Below are 17907 nucleotides of genomic sequence, written 5' to 3'. Positions count from 1 at the left end.
TTTGATGCATTTTGCTTATCAGAATTTTGCAAATATGAGGTAAATAGGGTAGTCCATTTTTAGTATTAGCACCTTGTTCTGGTCAAAGAGAGAATATTGGCATTCTAACCTTCTCCACAGTCCACAATCTTCCTTATAACATTAGGTCAAATTGAAAAGTAAATCAGTATTAAGGTTTGTTTAAAGAACAAGATTTGCACATATCTTGAATCATATTTGAACTGTGATTCTTTACATTTTATTTAAGCTTATTTTGCTTTGACACTATAAAATTGATTGTAACAGGTATAAACAATATGTCCAGGAGTACCGTGAGAAGTATGAAGTATACTGTTACCTGAATAAAAACTTGGAGAAAATTAGGTACTTAAGTTTATTTTATTACTCTTTAATAAAATTTTCTTTTAGTAACTTAGTTCAAAAAGCTGCTTCAATGACCCCGAAATTGTTCAATTGTTGAGTCTGTGCAAATAATATATATGGATTTTTGCATGTTAAATCTTTTGAATACAGGAATGTTTTCCTTCAACTGGGTGATGATCTTGAAATTGCCAAAGGGCGAGACGTGAAGGAATACTATAATGTTGTGGAGAAGTTGAGAGAAATGTATCACCATTATCAAGAGGTAGATTTGTTATAATTAAATTGACAAATATTTGGTTGATCAAATAATTTAGAATAACTTTACAAGCTCCTGTTAGAAAGGAAATTATGCTTACCGATAAAAAGTTGCACAGAAGTGTGCTTATTCAGTTTGGTATGCTGATATAAGCTGCAGTAAACGTTTAATCTTTCTCAGTATAATATTTCTATGCTTGTTTGCATGTGATGTTGTTCTAAAATATTTACATATTATACTTCATGGAGACTTTACCGTGTTTGTGATACTGTCCCAAAAATCGTATTAAATTATTTGCTCTATAGTTGCATGATAGACCCCACTTTCTGTTGGGCAATCCGATACCTTTTTAATGTCTTTCTTATTGATTTATATGTATTATATCTGCCTGAAATGACTTCATGAATTCAGAAAATGCATATTAACGTTGATCACATTAATGTTTATCATGTTTAAGGCCTTTCTTTCAGACAAAACTGAACTTCACAATCTCCAGTTTATTATCCAGTATTCTATGCCAACATAGAAGGATTCAATTAATTTTGTTGAGGTGGTGAGGGTAGGGATGCATATACGCTGGCCCATATGCTTTTTCCGCTGTTTGAGTTTTTTTGCTAATAATGTGGAAAATTCTTTAAATCTTTCAGTGAGAGTGGGAATGTAATTGATGGCCTTGTAGTGTGTGATATACCATATAACGAGTTTCTTTAATAAAAAAAAATCATTGTGTAAGTCCTATCAAATTAACCTTAGCTTCAAGAAAAGAAATGTTGTTCTTTTGATGATGTCATTTATCTCTCTCTGAGATGGTATCAGAACTAAATGAGTACTGGCCTTGATGTTTCAGAGGAATAGGCAGATGAAGAAGGTCTTCATATTGCTGCATGAAGAACTGAAGGTACAATTTCACCTTTAACTGAATCATGCCTTCATCTGAATCTTTTTGCTTTCTTGTTGTCGCTACTTACCTTAATAAAAACAACGCAATTATCTGCAAGTGATTCCTTGAATTTTGGGAAGCATGCTAAAGCAATTCATCTTTTTGCAGACTCTCAAGCAAAGAATAAAGACCTTTGCTGATGGCTACACAAATGAGTAGATTTCAGGTGGTGTATCCCTGCAATCTAGTGAGCTATTGGATATTAGCGGTTTCTCATGGAACTGTAAATTGGCTGGTGATATTTTATCAATATAAAGGTGAAGTTTGTGGCCGAACTGTTCAGTCGTTCAAGAGATTTGATCAGAATTCGGAAACATATAAAGTAGAGACATGATCAGAAGTCGGATGCTTATAAAAGTTAATAGTAAATCCTCCATGGACCCTCCACCTCTCTGCTACAATCACCATCTCCTCAAAGTGAGTAGCTTCCAAGTGATGAAAGCTACAGAAAATTTGGTCAGTGAATTCAACTCAAACCACGACTCGTGCCGTTTTCTCAAGGTTGACACCGGATAGCGATTTTGAGATCTATATTTTTACTTCAATGAGTCCATTTGATGAATGCAATCTGTGGAGGACTAATCTGTAGATGTCCCGAAAGTAGTAGCCCCCAAGGCTGTGATTGGATAGATAGGTCTTTACAAACCCTTTGTATATATACTATCAAGAAAATTGCCTGGTGTCAGCTGAGGTTTTGCAGATGTGCTTTGTTCTTTTTTTGTAACTTGACAGTATCATCACTTTTTTGCCCTCCATAGTAAAATTAGTTTTGGTTTCTAAAGTCTGTAAATTATATTAATGTTCTCTATTATTAAAAAGAACTTTGGTGCTCAGTAGCATCTATGGGGTCGCCCTAGATGTTCAATGTTTTGTCAAGTTGGGAAACTTTCCTCAGTTTATTAGGAACTAATACATCTGCCTGGCTGTTTATGCATGCATGCATGTATGTATGTACAGCGGTCCTATGAAAGATATTATTGTGTTTTACATAAGTTGGAAACAGCGAAAACAACCAATACAATTCTACCATGTTGATTGTGTTCCGGTCGAGCCCGTTCCGGCCAATGTCTAGTCCTGTAGCACAGGGTTCCGCGAGTTAAATGGATTATTAGGGATCTAAATCTGTCAAATGTCGTCTAACGCGGATGTCTCCATGTTGAATTATATCAGATGGTTCACAAATAGATGAGTAATTATTCCAAGGAAAACCACCTGCATAGTAATTACTGTTGGCAAAAAGGGACAACCAAACAATAATTAGATTGAGGTATATTGGAGAAGTTGCGAGGTGGAATAATCCCTTTTAGAATAAATGTAAATTGGTTATTTATGTTATTTCATGAACCCAATGTGACTATGTGTTAGACCGAGTCGTTTTAGAGTCCCGCGACCAGACTCGAGTTCGATCCACGGGGGAGTTGTAGTCGGCGCGATAAATAAGATGATGGTGAGAGGCTGATGAAAGCAAAGCAGGAAACGCCAAGGTGGGCGTGGGACGGAGAGAGAGAGAGAGAGAGAGAGAGGTCCCAAGAAACGAAGGAAAGCTCCGGAAGCCCCTCTTCCTCGGTGCTTCCCATACCGACCTAGAGATTATTGCATAACCGAGCCTCTCGAAGATCGAGAAGAGGCGAGATTGGACAGGGTTGGTGGTTTCCGAAATCCTCCCTTCGCTTTCCGCCTGAGATGGAGACGTGGAGTTTCCCCGACGGCAACATCGCCAATCTTGTTGAGCGCAGGCAAATCTTTGACTCGCACCAGGTACTCGCATCTCTCCTTCCCCCGAACTGTGCTTTACGCCTGTATTAAAACTCGATCGTCGATGGTTCTTGATGATTTTTGGCTGAGAGATTCTGTTTGAACCCCAGATTCTGATATATGGATGCCGAGTTCGGTTCTTGGTGTTAAGGTTTTTTAATTGTTCCATACGCCCGTCTTTAAACTCGATCTCGAATGGTTCGTCGCCCTCTTTTTTCCAATACATTAAGATGGTTCTTTTTGCTGGCGGCTTCGTGTTTTTGGCTGAGGAATGGTGTTCGCCTTCCAGTTTTGTGATTCCTCGATGACAAGTTCGGTTGATGAAGTTGTGTATGAATTGTGCACTACGACTGTGTTTAAACTCGATCTTGAATGGAACATCGCCCTCCTCCTGGTATTTTTTCAATGGGAGTGGTGGTTCTATTAGCCGATGGCTTTGTTATTATGGCCAGTTTTGTGATTCCTCGATGGCAAGATTGGTTCTCGGAGTCGAGGTCTGAATCGTGCTTTACGGCCGTACATAATAAACTAAATCTTGAATGGTTGTCTGTCCTCCTTTTGGTCTCTTTTCAATACTACAGATGGTTATGCAGCTCGTGGCTTCTTGATTTTCTGTCAATGATTTCGTTTCCATCCCAGTTTTGCGATTCTTAGGGTTGGGTCTTGAAGTCGGGTTTTAAATCATGCTTCACTCCCGTATTTCAACTTGAAATCATTTTGGTCACTTTTTGATGTTCCTAGCGTCCTTGTGTTGTGCGTGTGTCTTTAAACTCGATCTTGAATGGTTCGTCTCCCTACTTTTGGTCTCTTTTTAATGTGCGAGGTGGTTCTTTTGGCTGGCAGCTTCATGATTTTGGCTAATGATTGTTTTTTAAACTCCACTTTTGTGATTCTTCGATGGCAAGTGTAGCTTTAAAGCCGGGGTTTCAACAAGTAGCCTATTCTTGGATTGTCATCATTAATTCTATAGTTAGACAATTAGATTTGTGAAGTAGATAGGTGTTATAAGATTTGGTATTTCAAACATTTTTAGCAATTCTTGAAGAACTTTGTCCAAGAAGTTGTGCTACTTTGGGGTGCTGGTGGTGTTCAACATGGAAATATTTTTTACCACGAAGGCTGATTGGTATTTCCAGATTGTCACGACCTTAGCTGGAATTGCCTAAGGCGTGAGGCACCCTTGCGGCCAAAGACTCGAACTTAGCTTGCGTTGCCTAAGTCGCGCTTCGCCCTTGCGATCTTGCTCCGCAAGGATCAGCCACTTTGTAACCTCTCGCAGGTCCCGAAGGACCTGTAAAAGAGAAAGAGAATTAGATCGAAAGAACGAGCAACGGACAAGTCCCGAAGTCTCGCGAAAAGGAAAGCTTTACAAGCAATTCGTCGAACACCTTGTGTGCACAAGAGAAAAGAGGGAGAGGGAGAAAAACAAGGCTTTCAAGGATGAACGAACAGCTGCAAGCCCACAAACAGCCGCTCACCTGGTCCCGGGCGCAAAACCAAGTTCCCGTAAAGGTCACGTGCGAACTTGCGAAAGAGTGTTCAACGCCCGGTATATAACCGAAGCCCCATCCAGCCATGTGCCACCCGGGGGGTTCCTGGGTGCTGAGATGGCTGACATTTTGGTGAGCGGAGGCAGCACTCCGCTCACCTCCCGCGGCACGCGAAAACGGAGCCGTTTTGGGCTGTTTTGGGGCTGTTTTGCTCGGTTCGGTGAGCGATCGCTTTGCAACACTGCAGCTTGTTCGAACTTACATATTTACAAGCAAAATGACCCAAAACCATGAGAAAACATGCTGTCAAGCAGCTGTACATGCGGGTGTGAGCGACGAACGGTTCGTTGAACGGAGTTGTTGCGGGTGCGCGACGACCGTTCGTGACAAGATGTTGATGTCAACTTGTACAATTAAATTGGTGTTAACCTATAGGGGATCAGTGATTTAAAAAGCGCTAGGCGCCAAGGTCCACAAACGCCCGAGACGCTAGGCGCTCGCCCGAGCGAAGCGAGGCGCTAAATTATAAAAATATATAATATAATTATTTAAAATTTTAAATAAAAATATGTTATTAAATTAAGAAAATCTAAGATACAAAATCACAATGTCACATTAACAAAAAGTTTCAATAATTTCAAATAAATAAAAATTAACAACATTAAAATCAAAATAATATATTATTAATCTATTAACAGAAAATTAATCATTTCAAAATTCAAATAAACTTAATATTAAGAGTATACTGAGCCTGATGGAGAAACAAGGAAGCAGCGGCGAGCAACGGCAGCGGCGGCGGCAGCAGCGGCGAGCGGCAGCGGGAAAGGGAAAGGGAGCGGAAGGCGCGAACAGCGGGAGGCCTCGAGGGAGGCGCGAGCAGCGGGAAGGCTCGCAGGAGGCGAGAGGGCTCGCGGGAGGCGCGAGCAGCGGGAGGCGTGAGCAGCGGGAGGGCTCGAGGGAGGCGCGAGCAGCGGGAAGGCTCGTGGGAGGGCTCGCAGGAGACGCGAGCAGCGAGAGGGCTCGCGGGAGGGCTCGCGGGAGGCGCGAGCAGTGGCAGCGAGCGACGAGATCGCGATCGGGATCGAGAGCGGCAGTGGCAGCAGGTTAGTGTTGGATTAGGGTTAGGGTTAGGGTTGGGGTTGTATCGATTTAGTTGGTTCGATTGAACCAACTAACAACCGAACCAGGACCGAACCAGACCTAAAATTCTGGTTCGATCGCCTTGGTTTACCCAGGCGCTCGCCCGAAGCACCCAGCGCCTGGGCTCGGGCGAGCGCCCAAGCGGCGCCTGTTTGAAGCGCGCCGCCTGGGACATTAGCGAGGCGCTCGGGCCTCGCCTTGCCTCGCCCGAGCGCCTAGGTGAGCGCCCGAGCGCCGTTTGCAATCACTGTAGGGGATGTAAACCTTCTGCAACTTTATGGTCAAATCATATCCTGGATCAGCTTTATATTTAGTTGTGCAGTTAGCCTTTGAGGCAACTACCCTCTCAAGTTACTCAGACATAAGCACATTTTCTTGTCATGCAGGTGTGTACTCTGTTATGTTGATTAGATATGGGGCTTCTTTAGCATATCATTACAGTTGAAACAGATCTTGGCCGTGTATCTTTTAGTTAGCTAGACGTTTTCTATCTAGACATTTCATAGGAGAATGGACAAAGTTATACCATAGTAGTTTTGTATCCTTCGAGATGCTGGTCATGTTCCGAGATTTTAATGGAGTAGTTGACTACCAGTCATAACAAGAAAAGCAAATTTCATCTTTAGGAGAAGAAAACTCTGGCAGTACAACTTCTCATGTTAAATATTTTAATATAACCTTTGCGCATAATGCGGAACCTTGTGGAAATTACTAATATCTTTTTCAGTACTTTACTTTAAATTCATCATTATTATTTTTTACTCTTTTGCCACTGTTTGATTCAAGCATCTTGCATTGTTGCTAAATATCATCAAAAAAATTTTGTTCTTGGTAGGATGTGAACCAGAGGCTGCAAGCACATTCTTCTTTAATGCAGAGGCTTGCTTTGGACAAAGAAATGGAGGTCTGTTTCATTACATAATTCTAGCATCTTTCTGGTGGTACTTTAACAAGCATGGTCCTGTATTTTATGAAGAGAAAACTGATGTGCTGGAAGAAGTAGACAGTTTGTATGATCAGTAATGTCTACCTTGTGCGGTTTTCATAAGTTTACTCATTTATTCAAGTCTGTTATCTTTTATTGGCAGCACTTGTAAGGCTATTGGCTGAAGGCATTGTTTCTTTGTCTTGTTTTTGATCTAAGACTATATGCTTTTTTTCCTCTCTTGTTTCTCCTCTCTTTAACTTCACCCTCTTTAACCATGGGGGAAAAACAGATACCTTACTTGAGGTAGGCTAAATATCTATTCAAAAAATTTGGGCCAAGGTTTTGAGGGCTCATGACTCTTATTGTCTTGAGATCTGTTTGGTTTTTTATATTGATTGTGTGTCAGTAGACTCAATGCACTAAATTTGGGTGCTTGGTTGTAGTTTTTATTATACAGATTCATGCAAAACCTACTCAAGTAAGCTTCTGGATCATGATACATCTCTTCCCAAGCCATTAAAGCAGCTGTAATGACCATATGGTCAGACATTAGTAGCTTTAATCTTTGGTTCAAGCTGTAATTTCCTCTTTAACCCTGATGTACCATATGGTCCTTGAGAAAAATTCTGGTGCTGATTTAGGTACTTTTTTCCAATCCATAATCTCAGGATCCTCAATAATACTGTGCCATGCTTTGCAGACAAAGAAAAACCAAGGAAAAGGAAGACAGAAGAAATGTAGCAGACTATGTCCTTCTTTGGTACCTTTATGTTAAAGATAATAGTAAAAAAAAAAAGACCTTTTTACGGATAAAAGAAGTTGCTTTTGTGCATATGAATCTTAGTATGTCTCGAGTTGTGATTCCTGTATCTTCTCAGCCTTTTGGGTTTCTAAGATATTTGATGTATACAATTGAAGTTTAAGAGATAAATTTAATCTTTGGTTGTCCATATGGTTGGACATGTTTTAATGATCATTCATTCATCTTTTGTCATCTTTGAGCAAGCTTCGTGCTTGTCTATATGAAGCTTCATGTTTGTCTAATATCTCAGTCATGGTTTTTTCAACAGGGCCATCAGGGTTGTGTTAATGCCATTGCATGGAACTCAAAGGGCTCACTTTTAATATCTGGATCTGATGATACTAGAGTATGGTTATCTAAACTTACTGTCACTTGGATATTTATCTTGAACCATCATATCCATATGAAGTTGCACATACTTACTCATTTATGCAAATAGCGATCAACTTACATGGACTACATATATAACATTTTTGTTAATAATTTGGCAGTTGTCATATTAAAATAGTTAAATCAGATTTTGGACAATTTGCTCTTCATAGCAATTCTAGTTTATCTAACTTAGAAAACCTTGAACTTGTTGATAATTATGTTAATTATTCCATTAAAAAATGGTTACTAATAGTGTTCAGACATGATGCTATTTTTCTTTTTTTCTTTAAATTTTAGGACTCCATTATTTACTTTGCATTTTATTACTCCGAACCAGGGCCACTGAGTTTAATCCTGTTGGGCTGGTGTGCAAGTGGGCCACAAGTGTTTGAAGGAATGATTCTTGTGCTGTATCAAATCAGATAAAGGGTCAGTTGGTACATGGATTAAATCGCACATGTTGCGTCTTGCATGGGGTTTAGAATCAAACCAACTTTAGATAATATTTTTCTTAAATTTAAATGACGACTGGATTGGCACCAAACTATCAATATGAGCATTTACCATTTCTGAAGTTTGTTGCTACCTTGGTAGGAGGTTTTATTAGTGACAGTATTTGATATGTGAAATTTATATATGTCTATATGGCACTCAACTAAGTATTACTATCCAAATTAGAAATCTTGTATTTGTTCCTGAGGTCAGTCAATTTCAGTTGGTAGTTGCTTAGATGCTTCAGTTTGGATTATTATCTGTAGCAGAAGGCTATTAATTTTGTCTCTGTTGAAACCCTAATACTATATGTAGCACCTATACATTTTTTGGTAGTTCTTTCTTTTTGAGTGATTCTTTACATACTTCATGGTATTTCTCCCTTTTGATGCCTTAATAAACCAGACTGTGCAGTAAATATTAGAAGTTCATAAATCATGGAGGTGGCGGTATGCTAGCCCGTTGAGGACTAATATTTAGTTTGATGGTGATTTTTTTGACTATCTTGGAGTTGGAGTAAACCTACTTACTGCAAATTTTCTTGATGCCAGGTTTTATTTTAGTTGGAGTAAACCTGCTTACTGCAAATTTTTCTTGATGCCAGGTTTTATTTTAATTAGCTTACTCCCAGGAATTTGTGAACCTGCAGAGTTAGCCATGTGACAGATTCACAAGAACCAACTAGTGTTTGTTTTATGAGGATTAAGATTTCATTCGTGTAGGTTGCTCAAAGTACAAGGTAACCTTGTACAGGAAAGTGAAAGTACGTAAAATATTGGTGCATATCATGCATGCCGCACTTTTTCATATTATGACATGTTTTGACATGTCTTATCAAGGTTTTAAATTTCGAATTGTATCGCCCATACTGGGCGGTACGTATCGATCCGTCAACTGATTGGTACGTGGACTGCTCGCTACTGAGCGATCAGTTGGCGGACAGAACAAGGAGCATGACAATGAAGAAGACGAGACTGCGGCGCTCATTGGATGGAGAAGGCATGACGGAGAAGAGTTGGACATGGCGGGACACGAAGAAGCGCTCCGTGGGGAGGAACGCTGTAGGGGGGCGGGTCCTCGCTTCGTCGAGCGAAACGCGGTAGGGGGCGGAGGGATCGTGGTCGTTGTGGTCGGGGAGGTCACGGTCTACGACGAAGGAAGGGATCCTGGCCCAGGTAGGACTGTTGCTTCCTCTTATCGCTCTCGTCGTCATCTTGGTCTTCTTCCTCATAGTCGCTGAGAGCAGCAGCGGCGGGGGAGCTGGGGATGAGCTTGCCCCAGGTTGGATCCCCGCTTGATCTAATTGTCGCGGGAGCATTAGTTCGAGTTGGGGATAGAGGCAACGCGTCACATCCTCGCCCGCTTCGCCATCACCCCCTTTTCGTCTCTCGAGATGGAAAGAGGATATTTTTATATAGTAATTATTACTCAAAAACATATGTATATAAAAATACATATGTTTATGAGTAAACATACGTATATAAACATATATATATATATATATATATATATATATATATAAATACATATACTGAGCGGTATGCCAAGGTGTACTGCTCGGTACGCCATACCGTACCATACCGAGCAAAGCTCGGTATGCTGGTATGGTACGAAATTAAAAGCTGTCTTATATGGGAAGTAGAAGACCGTTCTGCATTATGTCATTACTTGTTTTGGCAGCACCATACATGACATTTTAATCCATCTCCAGCATCATTGATATAGTTTCATACAGTGAATCTAGAATGGTTTTGACAATACATAAATATTTGATTTGTATTACGAGTAGGCTACTAGTAAATGGAAGTGAATGAACACTATTTCTTGGTCCCTTAGACTACTTTCATGATTTATCTAGATAGGAAAAAGTCCATCTGATTTTATAATTATCACTTTGCATTCATTGCTGCAGATTAATATATGGAGTTACAGTGACAGGGGGCTCTTGAATAGTATTGAAACTGGTCACTCTGCAAACATATTTTGCACAAAGTTTGTTCCGGAAACATCCGATGAACTAATTGTATCAGGAGCAGGAGACGCAGAGGTACTACTTGGATTAGAATTTGTTTTTAATATCGTTTTTGTTTTAATGACGATGCATGTTATTTTAGGCTGATATCAAAGACCAATACTAATTATCTTCTTCCAGGTTCGACTGTTTAGTTTGTCTCATTTAAGCAGGAAAAGATCTGAAGAAGTTGCTATAGAACCAGTAGCAGCTTACAAGTGCCACTCCAGGAGGGTGAAGAAGCTAGCTGTAAGATTTGATCTCAAAAAACTATAGAATTTCTATAAAAATATTCATAAATTAGTAGTCTGGATTTCAAATTAATAATTAGTTCTGTGTACGGTGGTGTTCATGAACACACGTTTTAGGACAGATTCTTGAAGAGATTAAGTATGATTTCTTATCAGCTTTTTCCTTCCTTTTACAATTTATAACAATATTTTTAGGACGTCATGAGTTGAGTTATCATGATGGTTCACTTTCTTTTTTTTTTTCACATTTGTTCTTTTTCTCTCAATTTTTGGGAGAGTTTTTGTCATCACAGTAATCTGGATTTATGATAATGGGAGTTATGTTGTATTCTTACCTTACAATATTTAGGTTGAAGCTGGAAATCCTAATGTCATATGGAGTGCTAGTGAGGATGGAACCTTGAGACAACATGACTTACGTGAAGTTTCTTCTTGCCCTTCTGCTGAATCATCAAATCAGGAATGCCGTAGTGTTCTGGTAAGTAGTTAATTAAGTATATTATTGCTTGTGGTTATTGTTTATTTAAGTTAGTCTATTTTGTCATGGAAAATCTATGATCACTCATTTTAGCTCCTCCCCCCTGCTCTCAAGCAAAATAAACAAAGGATATGAGAAATATCATGTATGATAGTTTGGTACATGCATGGTTCGGGAATCAAGGTGTTACCGTGTTGTGGATTAAATTATTGGTACATATTGTGTCAGTGATAGATAGTTCAGTTGGTATCTCCCAAGCATGCCAAAAGTATTTTATATCTGTAGGTGAAGGTCTTCTTATGAGACAACCAATAGAACTTATTGGAAATTATGGCTGAAAGATATTCTCAGTTTTGGTCTCTTAGAGATTAATGAATGAATTGTAGACACTAGATATCTTTATATGCATATATGCATGAACAGACACACGTATGTATGCGTTGTTTCTATAAATATTGCAATCATCACTTGTATCTTTAATCAAACACAAAGCACTTGTATTTCAAGAGAGAGAATTCAGTAGGTAAGTATAAATAACATTTCCTGATTTTATTTGCAATTATCAAAATATAAGGAAAGCAAAATAGTTCTAAACCTGTCTTTGAAGATTCATTAATGGTGCGGTGTCATATTCCTTCACTTATGGGATGCACTATGCAGTTCGTCATAGATGAGATCGTTATTCCAAACATCAGTGTTCTTAAATTTTTACATATTTAGGCTTCCACGATATGGAAGTGCACGGCTCTGAAGGAGAATCTGATTTGTGTGGATCTGCCACTATTTAAGACAACTGTAGTTCTATTTTTTTGGCATAAATGTGAGTGTGCATGATCTGATCAAAATCATATACATAAGTTTTTCCTTCTTCCATGTTGTGACAGCTTGATCTGCGCCGTGGAGCAAAAAAATCATTAGCTGATCCACCTAAATATTGTTTGGTATTGAAGTCCTGTGACATTAGTCCCACCCGTCCTCATCAGCTCCTTGTGGGTGGCAGGTAGTCTTTGCTGAAATTTTACATGCCCTTTTGAGTTTTGTCCTTTAATGTTATTTTCTAACATATCTTTCTTTGAATGCTCATATAGTGACGCATTTGCTCGGTTGTACGATCGAAGGATGCTTCCGCCGCTGAGCTCTGCTCAAATGAGAATGAAGTCACCTCCTTGTGTTAATTATTTCTGCCCTGTACACCTCTCTGAGCATGTACGTTCAGAACTTTGCTAGACACTTTTATTTGAGACATGTTTGCTTGCTAGAATTTGAACTTGGTTTGTCCAGGAACTTTTGGTCTATTAGATTATTTTATTTGCACCTCAGAGATTGCAATCCACATTTAATAATCACTTATCCTCATACTGATCAATATTATTCCCGCAAATGCATTTAAAATAAAGATTTACATAATAAGCAGAATTTAGTATAATCATTTGCCATTGTTCTATAGGAAGTCTCCAAATTGTCAACCTTTTGAGTCCTTCCATCATCATGAAGCTTCACAACTTGTCTAAATAGTCTTCTGATTTTCAACCATTCATGTCACACCACATGATGAAGCTGCGATAGAAAAATAACCAGGTTAAAGCCCACATAAATATCTTGTCATGGTCATAAACCTGATTACTGATTTCTTGGGCATAAAACTGGAGCTTAGGTGAATGGGATGAACTTAGACATGACATTTATTGATTTGGATGAAGCAATTGGCAAAGCGACGTTGTGGTTTTTTGATGCTGTCTGATTCAATTTGTCTAGTGTCTAGTTAATCAATTCAGGATTGAGAACAGTTAGTGTTGCATCAAGTTAATCTTCTAGTTTCTTGTATTTATAGAGTCCTAACATAGTATAGTATGGTTTAGGATACTTGTTTAGCTATTGGGGATTTGTGCTTAGAGAATTCTAGTCTTTTTAGGTAGGATTATGTAGAATAATGAATTTCAAAAGGAAAAGGGAAGAAAATATGATTTTTGAAGATTTTTTTCTCTACTTAGGTGGTATATATTGTAACGCTAGCTGGTGTTTGCGCTTCTACATCCTCGCTAAGGGTAGTTCTGCAAGGATATGCAAAAACTTAAAAATGAAAAATTCACTTTAGATTTTATATTGGATATGCTCCTAAACAGAACTTCTCAAGAAATACCTTCAATATTGCAACTAGAGAGAGAGCTAAACTAATGACTTCATAAAAGCAATAAAGAGAGTAATGGCTCAACTCATATCCCTTAATGGTGACATTCCATAATATATATCCCATGGTTCGTTTTATCGGTCCATACCGGTGTACCGACCAGCTATCGGTATGGTACGTACTGATGTAGCAATACATGGTATTGTGGAGCATACTGACAAGTCGGTATGTGCCACCCATATTGATCCCCTATTTGACCGATATGTACTTCCCATACCGAACGGTATGTTATGGTACGACATACCTTGATATTTCCTAATAGCAAAATAAGTTCATGACTTAACAATTGAACTTAGAAAAGTATCTAGAGATTGAAGCATCAACTTGTAAGTGATGAAAAACATTAGAAAAACAAAAACTGCTCCCACAAAAAGTTGGTGAGAAGGCTTGGTTGGCCTTCTCCTTTTGTAATTCGACTAGGAGAGCTTTTGGAAAGAGTTCCTCCACTATTCCAATTGGGAAAGCTATTGTGCACTGAAATTTGATCATTCCTAATGGTCTAGGCTGGTATCCCCTCTCTAGTCCATGTGGGAGTGAAATTCCCATGCAAGTGCCCACATTTGTCAGCTCTCGAGGAGTATTGACATGGACTGAGGCTTCTCACATGGGAGGCTCAGCCTTGGACATGACTGGCCATGTGTCACAAACATGATTGTGGTTATTCCCCATTTTCTTGGCTAGCCAATGAGGGAAAGATAATCATCCAAACTTTGGGCATGTCAGGTCGGACCATATTGTGGTCATTCCTAATGTGGAGGTGAGCAAGGCTGATAAAGTTAATGTTTCGCCTTTGCTTTTGCTTTGACCTCCTCTTGTATAGCTAGAGTTTATTATGTGTTCCATTGCAGTAATGGAATCTGCAATATATCTATAGCATGTTCCTTAAGAAGGATAGCTGCATAAAGTGATTGACCGAGATGCGAAAATATTGTGTGGGATTTTGTTGTAACTGGTTGTTTTAGAGTCTGTTAAATAAGATATCCCTCTCACATAAAGGAACCTGGCATTAAAGGGTTGAGGAGTAAATGTACTGTCAGAGTTCCTTGTCAAGGAACCATCTATTTCACTGTCACCGTGCAGATACCTTCAACTGGTGGGGCTGTTACGTGGATCATGTAATGTTCGTTCACAATATGGAAATCAAATAATGTTTTTGCAGGATATTCTAACTGGTTAGATGACCAGAAGTTGCATTATGATGATGAAGTTTCATTTCTCTTTTTTTCCTTAGTTGGCTATAATTTCGGGTCACATCTATCATGTTCTTGTGATCCTTGGTCAGTTTCTTACGACCCCCGTAAACATAGAGTATACTTTTTTTTACATAATGGACTGAATAGCATAGAATGTACTTACTACATCATGTTTTTTTTTTGCTAATAAATAAAGACACTTCATATTCTCTTATGAGCATGTTCTATTATTTCTTCCATTTTTGATGCTCTGGAAAATGATCCCATCCAGAGAAAAAGTGTTGCTTAAAAGACTTACTCTTTTAATTCTTTTAGACCCACATTAAAATTGTGTATTATTTCGGTGCAGAGAAGGTCAAGCTTGCATCTAACACATGTAACATTTAGTCCAAATGGAGAGGAGGTGCTCCTGAGTTACAGCGGGGAGCATGTTTATCTAATGGATGTTAATTGTGGTACGCTTCCTTTCATATATGAATCTGAATGTGTATATTCAAGTATGTATAAATATGCATACATATTATGTATTATTAGGTATTATGCAATTATATTATGTTGATTGATCTTTTACTATTTACACTTCCTGCTGTGACTGTATTGCTTAATCTAAATTTATTATGCTGTGAATTTCCATGATGTTTTAAGTTTTGTGTTGGATTGAACTCAGGTAATTGGGATCATGCTCAGTGACTGATATACTAGATATATACATTTTATTCCATCATTTTCATTACTAAACTACATGTTGTGCCTGAAATTGGTTGTTATGACATTTGAAGTTTGGATGATGTTGAGCACCATCCATGGCAGGAATCATCCAGATGTTTCAATCCGTTCTCACACCATTGTTGTGGTGGTGAACTAAGTAGAGTGTTCTTTTCTTTGCATGCCTTGTGCTTTCGATGCATTCTTAAGTTCATATGATATGTTACAAACGTGGATAACACATTTGCATCCCATATTTCTTATCAGTTTTTTTTTCTTTCTTTTTATGGATTGCTTGATGCATGCTTAGAATAATTGAGAGAGCTACTAGAAGCAGCCAAATATAAGAAATATTTGATAATATGATAAGAGAGCAATCAAGCCTACTATCATTTACTTCAAGGTACTCTCTCATGCTTCAGAATACGAAGTAGTGTAGAAAGTCCTCACCTAGTTGGAAGGAGAATAGGAAGGGAATATTCCCTAGTCCCTCGCCACTTCTTTCACATATTTTCATAAAAAAATGAACTAAGGTCACACTTGTTCACCCAGTAAGATAAATTTGAAATTAACATCTAAAAAACAGTATTAACCTGGTGAAAAACTGTGATTTTGTGTACCACTTCTAAAGGAAGTTGTCTATTAGAATGATTTACCTTTCCAAATACAAATTTTCTTTTCTTTCTTTACTGCAGCTGTGCATAATATACATTTTGTTTTTAAATTTCAGATGACAAGAGCATCATGAGATATACTGCTGCTGATGTTCCAAAACATTTTTGTTTAGCTCGTATATCTGGAGAATCAAAGCTGCCATTACCACCAGCAGTGCCCTCTTCCTACCAATTGATGCACCGAGTAAGGAATGTGCATTTAGTATGTACGAGCAGGGTGAAAAATACCAGTTAGATTAGTATGTACAAACAGCCACTTACCGATCCGACCAAGCACTGGTAAATGGGCCATACAGTTTGGTATTGCTCGGTGTCTTGGTAACAAACCCAGTCGGATTCTGGTCATATAGGTTCTTGAAACCAATATCAGATTGGTATTTAAAACCCTGATTATAATAATCTATTAATTATTGAAACTATGTGTGAACTGTACAAAGTCTGACTACATAGCCGATTGCAGCTTGACGTATACAGGAATTTGGTTCAAGCCGCTGCTAGAATACTGGAGGAGGGCTCAAATATTTATTATGGTATTGAGGCATGTAATGAAGTGATAGATGGAAAAGGTCCTGAGGTTGGTCACTCAGTAAGGCATGAGTGCTTGTGTATTCGAGCAGCATTGCTTCTGAAGGTTCACCTGAAACTCACTATTGTTTACAGAACGCCCAATTTCATCAAATCTGTACCAAACTTGCAATATTGTTTTCAGAGGAAGTGGAAAAATGACGTTTACATGGCAATGAGGGACTGCAACAGTGCTCGGAAAATAAATGCTTCATCCTTTAAGGCACACTATTACATGTCAGAAGCACTTCTTCAGGTTTTCTGCCAAATCATGTTTTGAGTCTTTTTAGGAAGGATTATTTATAAATACAACTCTTATATGTCATGCACAAATTGGTTGCAGTTAGGAAAGCTAAATGAAGCTTTAGAGTTTGCAGAGGTGGCAGGTAATCTTGCTTCATCAACCTGTGAAGAAGAGATGGTGGCAACCATAAAAGGTCATCTTGTGGCAGGTTAGTTACCGAGGAACTTGTAGATTTAATCTTGATGACTTCCATAATTTGGTAGTGAGCATAAAAGTGATGCTTGCAATGGGCTACTTTCTGTGGAACTTGCTCCTGTATTAAATTTTGTCTTGTAGACTTTCATGGTTTAACAACAATATTTGCAAAGTCCTAATGAGAGGTATATTTCTGCCCTTAGCCACTAGATAAATATGATAGCCAACTGTATGTGCTTGCATTTGGGAATGTGTTGAGTTCATGCTAGTTATTCTGTTTAAAAACTATTTCTATTGATCATTCAGAAAAAAAAATTTAAAATTGTGTCCTTGAGTTATAATTCTTTATGCTAGACTGCTATGTATGTTATTTTTCTTGCTTCTTCCCTAAGATTACAAAATTGGTGTACAACTGGAGCTGGATTTGCGGGTATCAGCACATGCAGCTCATAAAATTGCGCTAATTGTGATTTGACAAAGTACATGTAAATGATTGTGATACATGATCAAATTGGTTCAGACTAATTTGTCAAAGTACATGTAAATGATTGTGATACATGATCAAATTGGTTCAGACTAATTTGACAAAGTACATGTAAATGATTGTGATGTATGATCAAATTGGTTGGGACTGATTTGACAAAGTATATGTAAATAGTGATACATGATCAAATTGGTTCATACTACCTAGTTGGATTTATGATGTGTGACTAGATTGTTTATGAACCATTATTTGACCAATGCTTCAGTTTGACACAGCTGATCAAATCATATATGGATTTAGATCTGGATTAACTTGATCAACTTATATTATGAACTATACAACTATAGTTACTATGAGTCTCATCCATTATTTAAATACTTTT

The 17907-nt window shown here is 38.4% G+C and overlaps 1 protein-coding gene across 1 annotated transcript in view; it reads left to right on the top strand.

The window, feature by feature from the left end:
* The window catches only part of LOC135680127 (uncharacterized), a 35876-nt gene that overhangs the window by 12577 nt on the left and 5392 nt on the right, over positions 1-17907 (top strand). The window contains 17 exon segments of the mRNA XM_065194114.1: positions 286-363; positions 514-625; positions 1467-1517; positions 1668-1714; positions 1886-1976; positions 3147-3317; positions 6780-6848; positions 7943-8020; positions 10451-10585; positions 10691-10798; positions 11150-11278; positions 12163-12278; positions 12367-12484; positions 15009-15114; positions 16095-16222; positions 16499-16669; positions 16748-17054. Coding sequence (XP_065050186.1) covers positions 286-363; positions 514-625; positions 1467-1517; positions 1668-1714; positions 1886-1976; positions 3147-3317; positions 6780-6848; positions 7943-8020; positions 10451-10585; positions 10691-10798; positions 11150-11278; positions 12163-12278; positions 12367-12484; positions 15009-15114; positions 16095-16222; positions 16499-16669; positions 16748-17054 — 2015 coding nt within the window.

The sequence above is a fragment of the Musa acuminata genome, chromosome BXJ1-7, assembly GCF_036884655.1.
Source record: "Musa acuminata AAA Group cultivar baxijiao chromosome BXJ1-7, Cavendish_Baxijiao_AAA, whole genome shotgun sequence".
In the NCBI taxonomy this organism is placed as follows: Eukaryota; Viridiplantae; Streptophyta; class Magnoliopsida; order Zingiberales; family Musaceae; genus Musa; species Musa acuminata.
This window is presented reverse-complemented; position numbering and strand designations above follow the sequence as displayed.